The sequence below is a fragment of the Macaca fascicularis genome, chromosome 2 (genome assembly GCF_037993035.2).
Source record: "Macaca fascicularis isolate 582-1 chromosome 2, T2T-MFA8v1.1".
NCBI lineage: Eukaryota > Metazoa > Chordata > Mammalia > Primates > Cercopithecidae > Macaca > Macaca fascicularis.
The window spans coordinates 48,931,688-48,951,051 of record NC_088376.1 but is presented as its reverse complement, the minus strand read 5'-3'; the positions used below and the strand labels follow the sequence as shown (position 1 = coordinate 48,951,051).

Sequence of the window (19,364 nt, the reverse complement as noted above, 5' to 3'; positions counted from 1 at the left end):
GTTTTAGCTAAATACTTTAGTCATCTAAATATTTTGGTTAGACACTTAAGATATAAGAATATTTAACTTTAAATTCCCTCAAAGAACAAACTGTATTAATAATGTTTGCTGCTTTTGTTGTCATTTTCAGTATCATTTCTATTCTTATGTTTTAGGAAGCTATTAACATCACATTGGATCACAAATGCAAAATTTTCCAGACCTTAAATGGAGCTGTAGGTATGGTTCCTAAATACAGGATTGCTTAAGTACACAAACACCTGTGTTTTCAACTGTCTTTCCTTTGTTATGTCCATTTGGGGGCTGTGACTAAGGTTGACAGTGTAAATATTGTAATTATTGTAACTTAAAAAAAAATACTGGACTTGAACTTAACTTTGGTACATTAAATTAAAATCATTTCCTATGACTAGGGTGAAAAAGATAAGCTTCTGGCTTTAGGTAACTTAAAATTTAGTGTGTCACCATTTGGGAACTTTAGATAAGTTTATGAATTGATTACACTTTATCATTACACATTTTCCAGTGAAATTCTTTGTGTCACGAATTACCCAGAGTGTTAGGGTAGATCCTTTTGACCCAACTGAAAGATAACTGGTGACAACTAGACAGGTAGACCAGGGAAGAGTGTGAGTGTGTGTGTGTGTGTATGTGTGTGTGTATGTGTGTACATGCTCGTGTGGATATACATATGTGCTTGTGTATTGTAGCTACATATATCTTGATAATATATTAAAACCAATCAATACAGTAAAATTTAAAATATTATAATTAACACATAAATACTTTAAAATATATGCATAAAATTGAGAATATATTGTAATTCAATCAGTACTTCAAGTCAGTTCATTTAGTAAAAAGATTCTTAAAATCTAGTCAGGCATGGTGGTGCGTGCCTATAGTCCCAGCCATTTGAGAGGCTGAGGATTGCTTGATCCCAGGAGTTTGAGGCTGCAATGAGTTGTGATCATGCCCTTGTACTCCAGCCTGGGCCAGAAAGTGAGACCCAGTCTCTTAAAAAAAAAAAAAAAAAAAGGATTCTCACAATGCAAAATGTTTAGTTTGGATTGCTCAGTAAATTTTAAAAAGATGGCTGTGCTCCCCTCTGACTTGAGTTTTATCTTAATTAATGTGCTAGGTCTGATTTTTAAGAACGGGAAATATTATCATTGGTAGCCAATTGCAGAAACCTTGCTTATGCCAGACAATATTCTACTCACCATGTAACCCTAAAAGGCAAGCATGGATACCATTTGATAGATGACTAAACTGAGATACTACTTTAACTTGGCAAGAATAACATTACTATGAAGGGGCAAAGGCAGGATTGCAAGATGAATTATTCTAACAGACAGCTCAGTGGCTTTGCACCTCAGTCATTTTACTTGTGCCAGGTTGGAGTGAGTTTGGTATCAGTATCTGTTGTCACTGTCATCCTTCATTTTGGGTATCTGCTGACTTGGAGTAGATGAAGTTACTAGAAGTGTTGTAGCCCTTGGAATATTACATTCATGAGAAATTTTTTAATGATGACACACACACATACACAGACACACGAATACAGACACACACACACACACACACACACACACACACACACATATATTTTAAATTACTAAAGCCTATTTTCTCTTTTTAACCCAGATGAAGTTGTTTTAAAATTTGAAAATGGCAAAGCCAGAGCTAAGAATACATTTTATGAAACATTGCCAGTGGCGATTAATGGAAATGGACCCACCAAGGTAAGTAACAGTTACTTTCATTTGGCTCTTTCTTGGAGATAGACTATGGATTGATACGTGGAATTTCATCTATTTTATTTTTAAAAATTTCTTTCAAATACTTTATTTTGGTGCTAAAATAAAGGCTTCATCTTTTACACAGTATATCATCTGGGTTTATACTAATTAATTAATCAAACTGATGATTTTTCCTCAGCAGAGTGATAGCCTTTTATTGTATTTATAGCACATTTAGTGTTTCATTAAATAATAACAACTAACTTGGGAGTGAGCCACATTTCTCTATACTGGGTATCCTTTCTCATTAGGAATTGCTCAGGACGTTAAGAGATCATTTGTTTCACCTGACTTGCCGTTTTCTAAGTTAACAACACTGTTAAGATTGGGGTATTACATATATCCAGAAAGCTTCCTCTTTTTCTTATTTCATTAACTACAGTAATGAAAGTGACATAATTTGACCAATAATATTTTGGATCCTTTCTGTTTCAAATGTATATAATTGAGCTTGCTAAAAATGTTATTGACTGCAAAATTTATAGATGAAAAGTTTGTTTTGCGTGGTCCAATCAAGCTGGAACGTAAATTGCATTGAAAAAAATATAGTAATACTGTGCTTAAAACAACCTTCTGACATGCTGAAATGCCTGGTTTGAGTACCTAGAAAAGGGATTTACAGATTTTCATTGTGGGAAGAAAATATTGGGGGATGTGGGCTTCTGTTTTAACATTTGAAAATGGAATGAGTGATCTGAATTCCAGGAAAAGATATGTGAATGGAAAGAAATGCAAGGAAAACCCATGCTGGCAACTTTTGCTCCATCAAACTGAAAGAAGTAGATTCTTGTCTCTTCTAGTTAATCTTTTCCCTTTGGTTTTTATCCCATTCTAGCCTTCCTACAAAGCAATCTCTGTCTTGTGCCCTCCTTCAGTCTCTATCTTATAATCAGTTTCCCCAACTCTGTCATCTCCTTATTAGCATTTTGAAGACCCTTAAGTCTCCTCCATCTTGCAAACCAAACCCAACCAAGCCAACACAAGGTAAAACATCCTCTTCAACCCACACTGCCTTCCAGGCTGCACCTGACTTTTTTATTCCCCTTCACAGCCAAACTTTCTTAAAATATAGATAACTCGCTGTCACTATTCCACTTCTTCCCATCACACTAAGAAATGCTCTTGTTAAGGTCTGTTGTGAAATCTTTGTTGAGTAGTGGACATTCTTCAGCCCTTATTTTTATTTCACCTAAAGACAGCATTTGACAATTTGTTGATCTCATTTGGTCCTAGTTGAATGCTCCTTCCTTTTGCTTCCACGATGCTCTGCTGCTTTGTCTATTAATTTTCTGGGCTTTCCTCTTCAATCTCTATTGTTCTTTAAAATGCTTATTTTTAAGTTTGTGTGCATGTAGTGACCCGCATCCTTACTGTTTTAGTAAATGTTCACAGGGGCTGTCTGAGGCCTCTTCCTTTTCTTTTCCATATACTTTGTTGGGTAATTTGAGTCATTCCCTCATCAGTGAATTCTCTAAATGCTGGTGGTTTTCAAATCCTTGCTCTAACTCCTGTGTCTTTCCTAAACTCCAGGTCAAAATACTCAAGTGGTAGATTTCTGTGTTATATATATCCAGAAATTAAGACTCGCAGCCTTACCTTCCCTTATAACCCAGTGGTTAACCAGAACCTCTGTTTTGTTTTGGCTCTAGGCACTTCCCACTCCAAAAACCCTCTCTTCCTAACTCCTGTGCATGCTGGTTTTATCTGATTTTCTCAGTGGCCATAGCAACTTTCTTAGTTCAGGCCACCTGCAGCCTCCCAGTAGTAGCAATCACACCCCCAGGATCCTGAAACTAGAGTATTCTGCCAAAGCAGAAACCCTGTCACTCTACTCACCTATATAATGACTTTCTGTGAACTTAGGTATAAAGTTGAAAATCCTCAACTTGTCTTACAAGGCTCTTTATTTTGCTCCTGCTTTAGTGGCCACCAATCTACCACCCCATTCACTGTCCCACTCCCAACACTGCTCATATTCACACCCTGTTCACATTCATTTTCTCCTCCTTTCTCCCTCTCTGCTCAACAATACTACATTACTTTCAATTTTGCAGAAGTTTCATGTTGCTGTGTCTGCAAGTCTTCTGTACATGCTTTTTATATATCCTGGAATCCTCTGCCCCAATTCCCACCTGCTGTATCTCTACCTGCTAAGTCCTCCTTATCTTTTAGGTGTCAGTGTAGTCTTTACTTTTTGGGTCCCTTGTATGCTTTTGTAATATCTGGAACTACTTCTGTTACAGTACATATCACACACTGGACAGGAATGATATTTGCCTGTTTTCTGGTCTCTCTTACTTGTTAGGCCTTTGGTCTAGGAATTACAGAAATCTTATCTGTCTTGTTTACTTTTGTTTCCCCAGGGTCCAGCACATGTGAGGCAAATACTAGGCTTTCAACAAATCTTAATTGAATGTTAGAGTCAATAATCTAATGACCTAGCATTATTCTTGGGAGTAGTAAGGCAGATTATTTTCTGGCAGGGCAAACGAATTATCAGATTACTATTGGTTGGCTGGGCACGGTGGCTCATGCCTGTAATCCCAGCACTTTGAAAGGCTTAGGTGGGTCAGATCACTTGAGGGCAGGAGTTCAAGAGTGGCCTGACCAAGACAGGGTGAAACCCTGTCTCTACTAAAAATACAAAATTAGCCGGAGGTGGTGGCACATGTCTTTAATCCCAGCTACTTGAGAGGGCTGAGACAAGAGAATCGCTGGAACCTGGGAGACAGAGGTTGCAGTGAGCCAAGATCGTGCAATTACACTCCAGCCTGGGCAGCAAGAGCAAAACTCTGTCTCAAAACAAACAAACAAACAAACAAAAACTACTCTTGGTCACTGTAACTTTCCCTAGGCAAATCTGATAAATGAATCCCTTTACTATGTGTGTGTAGTCACTGTTTTAGCTTTCTGTGATACTGTCAGTGCCAGTTAGTCAAGAGTTGGTAGAATCCCACTTTTCCCATAACTACATAGTGTTCTGTTCCTCCTTGGTAATATAATGTTTGAATCAAGTTTAGGCCAGTGCAGTGGTTCAGGCCTCATGTCACAGCCTGGCCAACATGGTGAAACCCTGTCTCTACTAAAAATACAAAAACAAAACAACAACAAAAAAATTAGGCAGGTGCTTGTAATCTCAGCTACTTGGCAGGCTGAGGCACAAGAATCGCTTAAACCTGGGAGGCAGAGGTTGCAGTCAGCCAAGATCGGGCCACTGCACTCCAGCATTGGCGACAAAGCAAGACCATGTCTCAAAAATTTAAATGTCTTTGAAGAGTGATTTTGGTCCTGAGAATTTAGTGATTATGGATAAGGCCTTATGTTCAGTGATTTCAACGTGATCACCAATTCCTTCCAAATTTCCAGGATGATGCTGACTGGAGCTTTAAAAAGTAACTAAAGGACATATCACAAGAAAAGGAGCACGAATCCTTAATCATTTAGAAAGACCTAGGTGTACTAAGAAATATTAAGTCTTCCTGGAAACATTTTCAATTTGCGCTATCACTGTTTCTGGCGTTTCAAGCTATGTGATGCTCGTATTATGTTTTATCTGATATGATCATATCTAGTTCATTTTATTATTCTATTAGACAATAAAATATGAAGCTTTATTATAAATATTTGGTATAATACAAAAACTCAAGAAAATTTGAATATGTAAATGTTTAACTAACACTAATACTTTCTAATATTAGGTTAAAATTAAATAAATTCAAATGAGTTTGTCACATATTCTTCTTATCCAGGCTGATGGGAAAAGAAAGCTGATCACTACAAACATTTTTTAACCTTTATAAAAAGTGGAAGGATTTTTGATATGATTTTTTGTAAGTTAGTTTTACTTATTATTTTGTTTAGTAATGGATGTTTATAATGATGGGGTTTTGAGCCATAATATTGAACTAAACATTTAAGCAATTTTTTTCATTAAAAATATACACAATCTATAAGTGGTGAAGTGATTATAGTGTGTTCATAATACTAAACTATGTAAAATGAGCTTGTTTCCTACTTTCTCCAAATTTTATGCCATCAGAAAAAATAATTTTAATAATTTTAAATAATTTATACTGCCCTCCCATATGGTTTTAATTCATAGCTGCTTTCAATTTTTATGTCTCCTCAGTGTATATCTTTGAACATTTATATTTTCATTTGTTTTCATAGTAGTATATAAACAATTTTGTGTTTCTGAATTAACATTTTATTTACAACGTGTTTAGGTACTTTAAATAATTATTTTCATACTTGTCTGTATAAATCTAACATGAATCAATTTTTAGATAGAAACTGGTTTCTAGTTTGAAGCTTTACTTCTTTACTTTTTATTCTTGAAACCCATTTATTGTTAGTAATGTATAAGATGCACATTTTAATGTTCAACCTTTTAAATATCAAACAATATACATCTTAATTGTCACGAATTTGGTTGCTTTTTAAAATTTTACTTTAAGTTCTTGGATATATGTGCTGAACGTGCAGGTTTGTTGTACATAGGTATACATGTGCTATGGTGGTTTGCTGCACCTGTCAATCTGTCATCTAGGTTTTTAACTTCGCATGCATTACGTATTTGTCCTAATGTTCTCCCTCCCCTTTCCCTCCACCCCGTAACAGGCCCCAGTGTGTCATGTTCCCCTCCCTGTGTCCATGAGTTCTCATTGTTCAGCTCCCACTTATGAGTGAGAACATACAGTGTTTGGTTTCCTGTTTCTGTGTTAGTTTGGTGAGGATGATGGTTTCCAGCTTCATCTTTGTCCCTGCAAAGGATGTGAACTCATTCTTTTTTTATGGCTACATAGTACTTCATGAAATACGTGGTATTTCATGCCACATTTTCTTTATCCAGTCTATCACTGATGGGCATTTGGGTTGGTTCCAAGTCTTTGCTATTGTAAATAGTGCTGCAATAAACATACATGTGCATATGTCTTTATAGTAGAATGACTTATAATCCTTTGGATATGTACCCAGTAATGAGATTACTGGGTCAAATGGTATTTCTGGTTCTAGATCCTTGAGGAATCACCACAATGTCTTCCACAATGGTTGAACTAATTTACACTGCCACCAACAGTGTAAAAGCATTCCTATTTCTCTATATCCTCACCAGCATCTGTTATTTCCAGACTTTAGTGATTGCCATTCTAACTGGCTTGAGATGGTATCTCACTGTGGTTTTGATTTGCATTTCTCTAATGACCAGTGATGTCATCAGTGATGAGCTTTTTTCCATGTTTGATGGCCACATAAATGTCTTCTTTTGAGAAGTATCTGTTCATATCGTTCGCCCACTTTTTGATGGGGTTGCTTTTTTTCTTGTGAATTTGTTTAAGTTCCTTGTAGATTCTGGATATTGGATGGATAGATTGCAAAAATTTTCTCCCGTTCTGTAGGTTGCCTGTTCACTCTGATGATAGTTTCTTTTACAGAGCAGAAGTTCTTTAGTTTAATTAGATCCCATTTGTCAATTTTGACTTTTGTTGCTATTGCTGTTGGTGTTTTAGTCATGAAGTCTTTGCCCATGCCTGTGGCCTGAATGGTATTGCCTAGGTTTTCTTCTAGGGTTTTTATAGTTTTAGGTTTGCCTTTAATCCATCTTGAGTTGAATTTTTATAAGGTGTAAGGAAGAGGTGCAGTTTCTGTTTTCTGCATATGGCTAGCCAGTTTTCCCAGCACTATTTATTAAATAGGGAATCCTTTCCCCATTGCTTGTTTTTGTCAGGTTTGTTGAAGATCAGATGGATGTAGATGTGTGGTGTCATTTTTGAGGCCTCTGTTCTGTTCCATTGGTCTATATATCTGTTTTGTTACCAGTACCATGCTGTTTTGGTTACTCTAGCCTTGTAGTATAGTTTGAAGTCAGGTAGCATGATGCCTCCAGCTTTGTTCTTTTTGCTTAGGATTGTCTTGGTTATACGGGCTCTTTTTTGGTTCCATATGAAATTTAAATTAGTTTTTTCTAGTTCTGCGAATAAAGTGAATGGTAGCTTGATGGGAGTAGCATTGAATCTATAAATTACTTTGGACAGTTTGGCCATTTTCACGATACTGATTCTTCCTATCCTTGAGCATGGAATGTTCTTCCATTTGTTTGTGTCCTCTTTTATTTCATTGAGCAGTGGTTTGTAATTCTTCTTGAAGAGGTCCTTCACGTCCCTTGTAAGTTGTATTCCTAGGTGTTTTATTTTCTTTGTAGCAGTTGTGAATGGGAGTTCACTCATAATTTGGCTATTATTAGTTTATAGGGATGCTTGCAATTTTTGCACATTGATTACAAAAGAGAAAGTAAACGAGGGAATAGCCAGTGACCTGATCTGCACGTGAACATAACTAATTTCTGAAACTGATTTGTAATAAAAATAGAGATGTTAATTTTGTGTATAAAAACTGTAGTACTTCGGTCACTGTGACCTTGAATAATTGGATATAATTCTTAAAAGGAAGAAAGAGGAAAGAATTTGGGTGGAAAAGTTTCTTTGTCAATGAAAATGACATCATACTTGGGAACATTTTGATATTGTGAAAGAAGAATCAGGAAAATACTACCACCTAGTAGCCCAAGAGTGCCCGTAGCAGCCTAACTGCATAAACAGCCTTCTGCGCCGTCTAGAGCTGCCAGCAAAAATGTCTGCAGTTTTCATGAGGAAAACAGATGTGAATGGGAGGTGGTGATAGTGGATAACCTCTGCCTGTGTGGTGAGAGGTCCAAAAGAGGGAAGTTTCTAGTCAAAAGTAATGTTTCTAAAAGATCTTAGTTATCTAGGAAACAAATTGAGATAAAAAGCAGAAGGTAGGAAAGTGACAGGTTTAATTCTGGAAACTGAAAGTGCTGTCTTTTATGCTCTAACATTTTAAAACTAGTGATCATTTTAATATTCATATAGGGATTCTAGTAGACTGATCAATAATTCATGAAATAAATTTTACATTTTTAATAAGATTTCTGAGGTGGTGGAAATACCATTCTTTATATATAATGGAGATTTTAGATATGGCCAAATATTTGGGAAATTTTTTCTGTCTTTAAAAAAAAACTTTTTCTCAGGATATTTTAAACAAAACTATGCTTTTCACCCTTGCATATTCTTCATCTTTTTAAAAAATAATGCTAAACAGGAATACATTTCCACATAGATATTTTTCCTTCAAAACATGATATTTTGTAGAACACAAATGATTAATGTTTGCCTTTGTAGAACACAAATGATTAATGTTTGCCTTTGTCATTTGACAACAGTAAAATATTTATTTTTGTTTTTATTATCAAGACACATTAAAATGACCACATCGACTCTTGAAATGTCATTAATATCATGACTGCATATTTCCTGCCTTGTAATTTGTTTCCTGAATTATCCTGTAGTCCAGAAGAAATTTTTAAATGGCTTACTTGTCCATGTCTTCTAATTTTGCTGTAGAGATTCAATGTAGCTATATCTGTACAACGCAAAGTTTTTCCCATTTTAAAGTTCTTGTTTCAGCAGTATTTGTTTCAGTGTTTCAGTACGATAAGAATATTTGAACAGGATCCCAAATATTTGAGAGGAACCTGGCAAAATGGTACCCAACTACTTCATGTATTCCTCATCTTAACATCTCCTTTAGGACTTTAAGAAGCTAGAAAACTATAGTTGACATTTTTGTCCATTTTTTTGATCCCCATGTTTAACATGGACTTTCTTTCTTTTGATTTCATTTTACCTTTCCAATAAAAAACTATTGACCATATAATCATAATAGGGATTTTAGGTACTTCTTTTTAATAGCACGAGGCAAAATTATAGTTTGTGGAAAGAAAATTTGAAAAACCTATTAATATAAATGCTCAGATCACTACTGAGTATTAAAATTGTGATGTAGTAATTTCACTTATTTACTCAGCAGGATTTTCCCTAATGTGTTCAAATTCTAGGGATATTAAAGATTTTGTTTGAGGGTTCAGAGCAAATCTAAGTGTGTCTACCTCCATCACCTATCCTTCCTCCCTCACACCATCCCTCCCCAAAACACACAGAAGAGCACAGATTTTTTTTAACAGTTAAAATGAATGCCAATAGCTGTTTAAGGACTGATACTTCACAAAGGGGATCCTCAGACAGATTTGAAAGAAGATGGGTAGAGAAATAATATTGTACTTTAGCTTACTTTCAATAGAGTTTGGCAGGTGACTGTTATTAGGGGTTGCCCTGGATCTGTTTTGATCTGCAAGCTGTCTTTTCCTGAATCAGTACCCCTGAATCACTGCCCAGAAGCTTAGCTTATAGCAGCATAGTTTCCTGGAAGAGCTTAGTGTCTTTTGGTTAACAGAGCTTACTTAGTATTTATTTTGTGTGGCGTTGTGCTAGTTAGAGGTCACATTTACTACTGCCCCATTTACTGTAGGTGTCTGTGCTCAGCTTTAAACAGGTTTATCTTATTACTAAATTACTATTCATGTGACTCTTATTTGTATTTGTATTTTTCCTAATAAGTCTTACTAGCCTATTTAAAACACCGTTTCATTGTTTGCTTTTTCTTTTTGATCATCCTTTCCAGTATTATATCTTACATAATATGAAATAAAATGACCTTTATGATTTAGAAGACCTTTATGATTTAGAAGACTTTTTTGGCATTTCTAGACATACTTTTTCCTGCTTTACAATTCATATTCTGGAGAAAACTATTCAGTGTGCACTACAGATGATATATTAGTAGAATTACTAAAGGAATATGCCTACTGCAGAAAACATGCTTTTAAATTAGATGATTATAGAATGAAACCACATTGATGAAAGGCCTGCTTTCATTAATAACCTTTTCCTTCATTTACAAGATTCTCCTGAATTATTTTGGAAACTATGTACCCAATTCATGGACACAGGATAATGGCTGCACTCTTTGTGAATTTGATACGATCGACTTGTCTGCAGTAGATGTAAGTGGAATTGATTATGTGTGAAATGCAGTAATAGAAAGTACCTTGTCATGAAATACAGTGATTTGTAGGAAAAAAGGCAAATTATTTTATAGTTTTGATTTTATGATAGATAACAGGTACCTAGTTTTAAAACATGGTGATTCAGCCAATTGATAGATTTGTGTTTCGGAACTGTTTTTGAAAGAAAAACCAGCTAATAATTGAACCCAATGAAAGAGTCCTATGGTTAATATTTAATAGCTTACTACGATTGGGTGCTCTTATGTTCAGTCTGTTAGCTTAGGCAAAGCATTGAGAAAAAAATCATTACAAGGCTTCAGTATTTTTATTGACTAATTTTATCTGTGCTGGATTTTCAAAATTGATATGTAAAAATTAATATTACCTGATTATATAACACACTAGTGTCCTAACTACTTTACGTATAATAACTCATTTAAACTTCACAAAACTCCTAAAGTAAGTAGCACAATTGACTCAGTTTTACAGATGAGAAAACTGAGGTGCATAAATGTAAGTAACATGTTTAAGAGCACACAGTTTTAAGTGTTGGAGTTGGGATTTGAATATAGGGAGTCTGGCTCCAGACTATGTTCTTGACACTGTGTATTTTTACCTGTGTGATGTGTATATTCTAGGCATGGTGTTACTTGTATGTATTTCAGAGACAGATATAGTTATATTTTATCATTCATGTTTTGAGGGTGAACAAAGAGTTGAAAATATTTATTGTTAGTCTATAAAACATTTTTATGTATCTTTGTTCTAACATCAGCCAGAGCTGATGTCTTACAGTAACATTTTTCTTCCAAAAAATTGCTCTCATAACTTGGAAGATTATATGTACGAAGCATTGATTCTAGGGAGTTATTTTGTCATTAAGACTGATTTTTTTCCTTCATTCACCATAGTTTCATTGAGTACCTATAGCAACCAGAAACGTAGAAGCTATATAGGCAAAAATAAAGCTCTTAGGAATATAGTACTACTAACTCTGGAACCCATGCAAATGCAAAATACTTTTACTGTAATATGTTCAAGCTCCTGAATTAAATAGTTTCTATTCTTACCATTGTCTGAAAGGAGTATAAAGAGTAACTCGTGTACATGTAGGAGCTTATGAATAGAGCCCTATTTTACTTGAAAGTAAGGTTTTTGGCCAGTCTCTCAAATAGCAAACTGTTTCCTATCTGGAAAGAATGCCAGAATATTTCTGAATGAAGCTGCATCATGAAGATATTTAAAAATTTATCCTGATCTTTTTTGCTGAAAGTAGTGTTGTCTTCTGGAGGGCAAGTTAATACTTTTTATCTATTTTGTGTCCTTTTATATAAACTTTCTGGTGCAAAGATAGAAAAATATTTATATTAACATTTTTTCTTTTTGCATGTTAGGAGTATGTGATTTAATACTTAAGCTATTTTGTCTTACAGCTTGTTAAAATGTGCTAGAAAAGAAAACTATTCATTCCATTATGCACAATAAAATTATGTGCTACATACAGCTATTTTTCAATAGGGATATAAAAATTAAAATTGTGTAGGTAGTTAAGTCCCAAGCCTATCGTAATGTTAGATGTGGGCCATAGGCAAGTTTCTTTATATGTAAAGTCATAGTGACTTTCTCAGAGTGTTGGTAGGAATGTTAAATGAAATTTTATACACATATATATTATGAATATATATAACAAATATGTAAATAATACTTTATTTGTATAAATTTAATATACATATACGAAGTGGTCAGCCTTCAATAAATGTTAACTGTTATATTGTTGTTATTATATAAACATGAACTTAGGTTGATAATGGTGATGTAGTGGATTGAAACCCAGCACTTTACCCTCAAATATGTGTGTTCTGGGTTACTTAAATTTCTCTAAATCTCATTTTCCTCATGTGCAAATTTGGGAAAAGACCTCTAAGACTTTTATGAAAATCAAATGAAATACATCATCTCATTTGATAAAGGACAGTGTTGACCTACTTTTAAAATTATTTTTCCTATTAAATTGAGAACTACTAGAGAGTAGATATTTTGTGTTCTTTGTATTTGTTTATTCATTTAATAAATATTCGGGCAAGTGAATGAATGAATAAAGAAGTATGATAGTGTACAAGGTGTACTTTTATGCAAGCATATGTTATTATACAGATAATGGAGGAATGTGTGAGGTACTGTGTATGAAAAAATGGAATAAGGTTGCTAATTCAGCACTTAACGTATAAGGTATTTAAAAAAATTTGTAGTTCTTTTGTTCAGACTTTAAGACATGGCTTTGGTAAGACATTATAAACAAGTCTTCCATAGATTTCTGGTCATGACACTGTTATGCGGGCATTTACTTGTGTTTCTGTCTTCCCCATCTACTTGAAAGTCTTTCAAGCCAGGAACTTTCATTCCTTTTGCTAAATACTGCCCATGATGTGGATTGGAATGTATAATGGCTATTTCAGAATTGTTTGTGCAATTAATGAAGGATAAACTCCACACCAAAACATATCTAAAGAGAACTTAAGAAAATATATTAAAACATATACATTAAGATAAGATATATTAATATTAGTAAAAGAAGATAGCTCTCCTTATACATAATATAATAATGAAAGGAAATAAAAGGATAAATTCTCAGCTCTCCCACGATTGCTTTTTTTGTGCTCTAAATTAAGCCCTGAACTTTAAGCCATGAAAACAAAAAGAGAAACACAATTAGTATTTTGCTTCTTAGATGAAGCTTTCAAAATAGCTTTCAGATGTGAAGAAGTTTCGGCAAGGGCTATTTTAAAGGGAGCATTGACTAGTAGTGTAAGCAGTACCATGAATTACATTCATGTAATAAATATGATAATTTCATCTTTAAACCTAACTCATAACCAAGATGGGATTCAGAAATATGATAATTTCATTTTTAAACCTAACTCATAACCAAGATGGGATTTAGTAAAATCACTTTGATGAGAGGGCCACAAAAATTTGTTTCAAGTGTTAGAGAACTGCCATGGGGCAATTCAAATTTAGATTATGTTGAATTGGTATTCTAGTATTTTTTGTGTCATGGTGATTAAGATTTGAATAAAATTTAAAATAAAACCATACTAATGATAATTTTTTATGTTTGGTGTAAAACAAAGGTCCATCCAAATGTAACAATAGGTGTTTTTATTGAGCAACCAACACCTTTTCTACCTCGGTTTCTGGACATATTGTTGACACTGGATTACCCAAAAGAAGCACTTAAACTTTTTATTCATAACAAAGTAAGTATTTGAGAAAAGAATGTTTTATGTTAAAACTATTTCTGGTCTTTTTTGGGACTATTTGTTATTTATGTCTAATAAAATTCATTGGGTTAAGTTCAGTGGATTTTAAATTCATTGGATTTTTGGAGTAATTATAGCCCTGCCTTTTTAGGACCTAAGGATTTTAGAGTCTAGAGACTAGCACCACAATATTGATAGGAGCCACATGAAACTGCCAGTTTCTGTAGATCAAAAATGACTGAATATTAGCCATCATCATATAGCTTAAATTAACATACAGTGAAGGAGATTCAAAGGGCCTTAAATCCCTTTGCCTTTGGGTTAGTTATGGTACTTTCTTCTATAGAATTGGTCATTAAATTGTTTGCAATTTAAAACAATAACATATCATCAAAACTTGAAACAATTTCCAGATAGAGTACTGTTTTGATGAATCACACAAGGCCATGCCATTCCCCAAAAGATTTTGATACTGTCATTTTCTTCAAAAATATTCAGAGCCTCCTACATACCTCCCACATATTTCTAAACTTGAAGATATTTTTCCTCAATATTTTTTCAGTTATTTTTCATCTGCTAAAACAGTTGGTATTTAACATTGTCTAGAAAAACTCAATAGCTGTGAATTGTGCGATTTTCTCTATTCTGTCCTAATACTGTTTGTTTACCATTGTTCTTTTTTCCTAATGTAAATGTCAGCTAACCATTCACATTGTCCAGGGAATATTTTAACTGCAGGAAGCTAGCTTAAATGGATTTAAAATGGGGAAAAATTGAGCATTTGCTTTGTAAAATATGTTGTAATATATATACTTTCACTAAAGTATTTTGGTTTTATGTATTATCTTTTATTTATATTTTCCCTGCTTTCATAGGGCCTTAAAATCCTTGATGGCAGAAGTTTTTTCTTATCTTCAGTTATTTAGTTTTAACTCTATGTTGCTTTTGTGTGATAAGTTATTTTAAAAATCTGCAAACAACAACAGCTTTTCAGAAAACAGAGACTTGACAAAAATCTCTGAAATACTCTAATGACGGAGACAGATAATCTTATGTGAATTTTAGCACAGTTGAATCACACTAAAATTGGTAACTTTTATGTTGATGGTTTTCCCATAGAATTTTGTTAAATTTTTCCTTTTTTTGGTAAATAAACAACTTTATTGTATATGACCATTTATTTTGCTCTCTGGTTTCAAAGAGTATTTTGTAAAATGTGATTATTTAAATTTATAACTTAGATTGATGACTATTATGCTTGGAAGACATAGTTTTCTAGACATTTAAAAACATATATCTAAGATTTCCAGGCTACAGGCCATATGTTTCTTCTCCAATTGGAAACATTTTATATTACTCAGGATTTAAGTATTTATGCAAACACCTATTAAAGATTTAAGTATTTATACAAAGACTTGTCTAGCAGTAGATGTTGACAGATTTTTGAAGCATCTTTAAGAATATTGATATATATGTATTTAAGATTATTCATGTGACATTTAAGTGATATCTAAATATACCATGTTTAATGTGGTTATTATTTTATATGTAATTGAATATCTGAATTATAGAATTCACGACTTTGAATGTGAAGCACTCTCTACATATGAATACTTCAGTCATCTTATTGTCTTATTCTCTAATTTTTGATTTTTAAAATATGTTACAGGAAGTTTATCATGAAAAGGACATCAAGGTATTTTTTGATAAAGCTAAGCATGAAATCAAAACTATAAAAATAGTAGGACCAGAAGAAAATCTAAGTCAAGCAGAAGCCAGAAACATGGGAATGTATGTTTTAATAAATTAAAATTAAATTATTCTACTAAGGAAACTTTAAGAAAAAATAAACTTTTAAATTAAAATTGTTATGCTAAATTTGGGTGTCTCAAACTATTTGTCTGTGTATGCAGTAGCCAACTTAGACTGCGTTTATATTTGTACGTATTTATACATAAAGGGCTGTAGAAGTTACTTATGTTTTTCTTTTAATGGCTACGAGTCAATATGTTTAATCAAATGATGACTCAAAGTAAGATCAAGATTTTTTAAACTGCAGATAAATGAATAGTATGACTTTCATAGCAGTGACTTGAAGTTACATGTACGCTCTGAAGGTTGTGTGTAGTAAAAGTGTGTTTTTAGACTGTGGGGGAAACAGGTGCTTTTACTCTCCAGTTGCTCACTGATCTAGATAATACTGTAATCCCAAGAAGGGGTATTGTAGGCCTTTTGTTTAGCCCTGTTAATACTTCTTTCTACTAATAAAACTCTAGTAGTAGTAAAAACAATCGTGTATTCAGTGAATGCCAGGAAGTGTGTTAAGAGCAGCTGATAAAAAGGTGAAGACATAATCCATTCTCATCAGGAATTAGTCTTATCTACTACGAACCCTCATGCCTGTGCTGCAGAAGCTGAGGTCCCAGAGGGTTGGATTCTGACTAGGTTGGGGGTGTAGGGATAGACAGAAAAGAGGCCTCTGGAAAACCAAACTGATGTTATTACTAATGATTCCATAATTTATTCATTGGAGAATCCTCTGGGTCCACATTCAGAACATATTTTTTAAAATTTTTTTTCATGATTGTACCAAGTGTTCCTGTCTGGTATTTTGTTTGACAGTTGCTTGGAACAAATGTGGTGTGGAGACACACACTGACAACAGCAAAAAGTGCTGGCTGGGACTGACAGGGAGGGGAGCTCAGAGGTAGGAAGTTGATAACCCAAATGTCATCTGGTATCTTCAGTTGTTCATTCCTTGATATTCCTGATGATAATGTTACAAACTGTACCAGGGAAAGCAAAAATAGTCACTGCCCTTCATGAGAAGGCAGGGGAATAACTCTCTTAGAAAACTTGATGCAAATCAAGTTCTTAAAATATTAATACCTGAGAAATCATATACTTATATCTCCAACATTCTTTTAAAACTGAGTTGTGGGATATACAAGTTGCATTTGTGTGCATGTGTATGTATGTGTGCAAAAACATTTTGATTTGTGGATGTTTTATGCCTTAAAATATTTAGTGGCTTGAAAATATATTTTAACTGGCCTAAAATTTTAGAGGTGATCTCCTTATGAATATCTGTGTTAAATTGAACATTTTGAAATTTAAGACAATATATATATCCTTTCAGCTATTGTCTTTCTATTTTGATTAGAAAAGTATGCTAGAGAACCATATTTTATGTATAAGAATATTTATGTTAACATTTTTCAGTCAGCAGATACTTATTTTATCTCATGCCCATTTCATTTTCTTTTTCAATGTTAGGGACTTTTGCCGTCAGGATGAAAAGTGTGATTATTACTTTAGTGTGGATGCAGATGTTGTTTTGACAAATCCAAGGACTTTAAAAATTTTGATTGAACAAAACAGGTACTGTCTAAAATTCAATATCAATTTATGGTTAAAATGATCATTTTTCATATTGATGTGAACATAGTGTAGTTATTGCGTGTTTAGTAAATTGAGGGAACTTAGTTATATTCTACAGCTTATAAACTTTTCAATTCAAGTTAATTATTTTTCATTTTAAGAGTCATAGAAAACAACCTGAATACATCTAGAAATATTTAATATTAGTTATAATCACAAATACAATTACTTGGCCCATTTTTCTGTTTAAAGCTAGGTGAAATTATGATATATCTGATACTAAAATTTAGAGTTGTTTTATTCTCTATAGATATTTTTAAAGTAGAATTTCACAAAACTTCTGACCAAAATAGTTATTGCATACAGAGTTGTAGTCCTTAGTATCAGAAAGAAATTTCAGAGGTATAAATCATCCCACAGTCATATTTGTAGCTTTATTTACTTTTAAACTAATTAACACCTAACAGAGCCTATTTGCTCATTTAACTCAATTGAAATGGGAAAAAGACACCACGTATATCAGTTTATAATGATATTAATGTTTGTTTGTCAATACTACTACTAATACTACTAATACCATTTTTACTACTCTTGCTAAGAACTCACCATTAACAAGTGCTTATTAAGTGCCAGGTGTTGTAAGTACATGTATTAACACAATTATTTCTCATAATAAGTAGAGTGTTTAGCAGATGAAATGTTAGAATGACTTTTTATTTTGTTAAGTAAGATACATGAGAAATCTAGTATACTTTATTAACCCACCCTATATATAATATCTATATCTATATCTATATAGATATATCACTAGAATTTGTAAATTTGAGAATTTAGTTTTTACTTCAAAAATCTAAGACCTCTCTGTAGCAATCTGTATATACAACACAACTGTATAGCTGTGTTATAGATACTCAATATCTAAGTTAACTATCTATACATTGTAGGTAATTTTCCAAAGCATATGAATGAGGTTTTGATCATTTGGCAAGGAAAAGCAGTTGTGATACCCTAGAGATACGAAATAGTGTATGATTTGTAACTCTTGAAACCTAGTTTAATTCAGTACTATTTTCTTGAATTTGCATTGCTTTCTCTTAATTTGATTGAAATGCTATAGTGTGTAATGCACATATGCTTTTTAATAATATTTAGATGTTATTATTATATGGCCCAACGTGTGTTTATTTTATTTCACTTTTATGCATGTAATAGGGCGCAGCTGGTCTTCACAAGATAGAGGTATTTAATAATATTTAGATATTTTCATTTTATGACTATAATTTAGATATTAATTATTCTCTTGGTGAACTATTTAATGAATTTACACCATGTATTTGGCATATATCCCCCTTAATATTAAACATTTTAAACCTTATAAAAGAAAAAAAAATTCCCTCATAAGGGACTTACCTGCCATCTGGGTCCTTACCCCTTAAAGAGTAAAACTCAAGCCATGTCTCCATGGAATTCTGTTAGTCAAAGGTTTAGGTTTATGGAGTACCTATGGTTCTTGCTTCTGTATCTAGACATGCGGTTTCTATAAGCTATTCACATATGCCAGGAATGTTGCAAGATTTAGTAGATTCGACTGAAGGGTAGAGAAAGAGATGTGACACATCTTGGGCATGTGGCTTTCTAGCTTCTCATCGGCTCTCTTTTTTCCTCTCCTCTTCCTATCTCTATTTGCTCTCTTGCTCTAAATTTTACTCCTTAAATTGTATAATAATATGAATCGTTCCTCGGCTGCCATCCTTCCTTTTCATTCACAAAAACATCGAGATATACAGCAGATGGATTTTGGTTTCCCAAATTTGTTGGTTTAAACCTTTTCAGGAGGCAGCTGGGGTTATAAATTACAAGTTCTTTTTAAATTAAGTATTTGATAGTTATTCATATTGAATTATTTCCAAAATTAATGTATGTAGATTCTAATTCATGTTATTATTTCCCATATTGTAGGTATTCAAAACAAAACAATATATGTGTTTCTGATTAATA

At 33.3% G+C, this 19,364-nt stretch overlaps 1 protein-coding gene across 7 annotated transcripts in view; it reads left to right on the top strand.

Annotated features, from left to right (window-relative positions):
- PLOD2 (procollagen-lysine,2-oxoglutarate 5-dioxygenase 2) overlaps positions 1-19,364 on the top strand; it is a 91,994-nt gene that overhangs the window by 58,895 nt on the left and 13,735 nt on the right. For all 7 annotated transcript variants that reach the window (XM_005546014.4, XM_005546013.4, XM_074031234.1 and 4 more), the window contains 6 exons: positions 156-219; positions 1,645-1,742; positions 10,621-10,722; positions 13,857-13,982; positions 15,655-15,776; positions 17,262-17,366. In XM_005546014.4, coding sequence (XP_005546071.3) covers positions 156-219; positions 1,645-1,742; positions 10,621-10,722; positions 13,857-13,982; positions 15,655-15,776; positions 17,262-17,366 — 617 coding nt within the window. The remainder of the gene's footprint in view (positions 1-155; positions 220-1,644; positions 1,743-10,620; positions 10,723-13,856; positions 13,983-15,654; positions 15,777-17,261; positions 17,367-19,364) is intronic.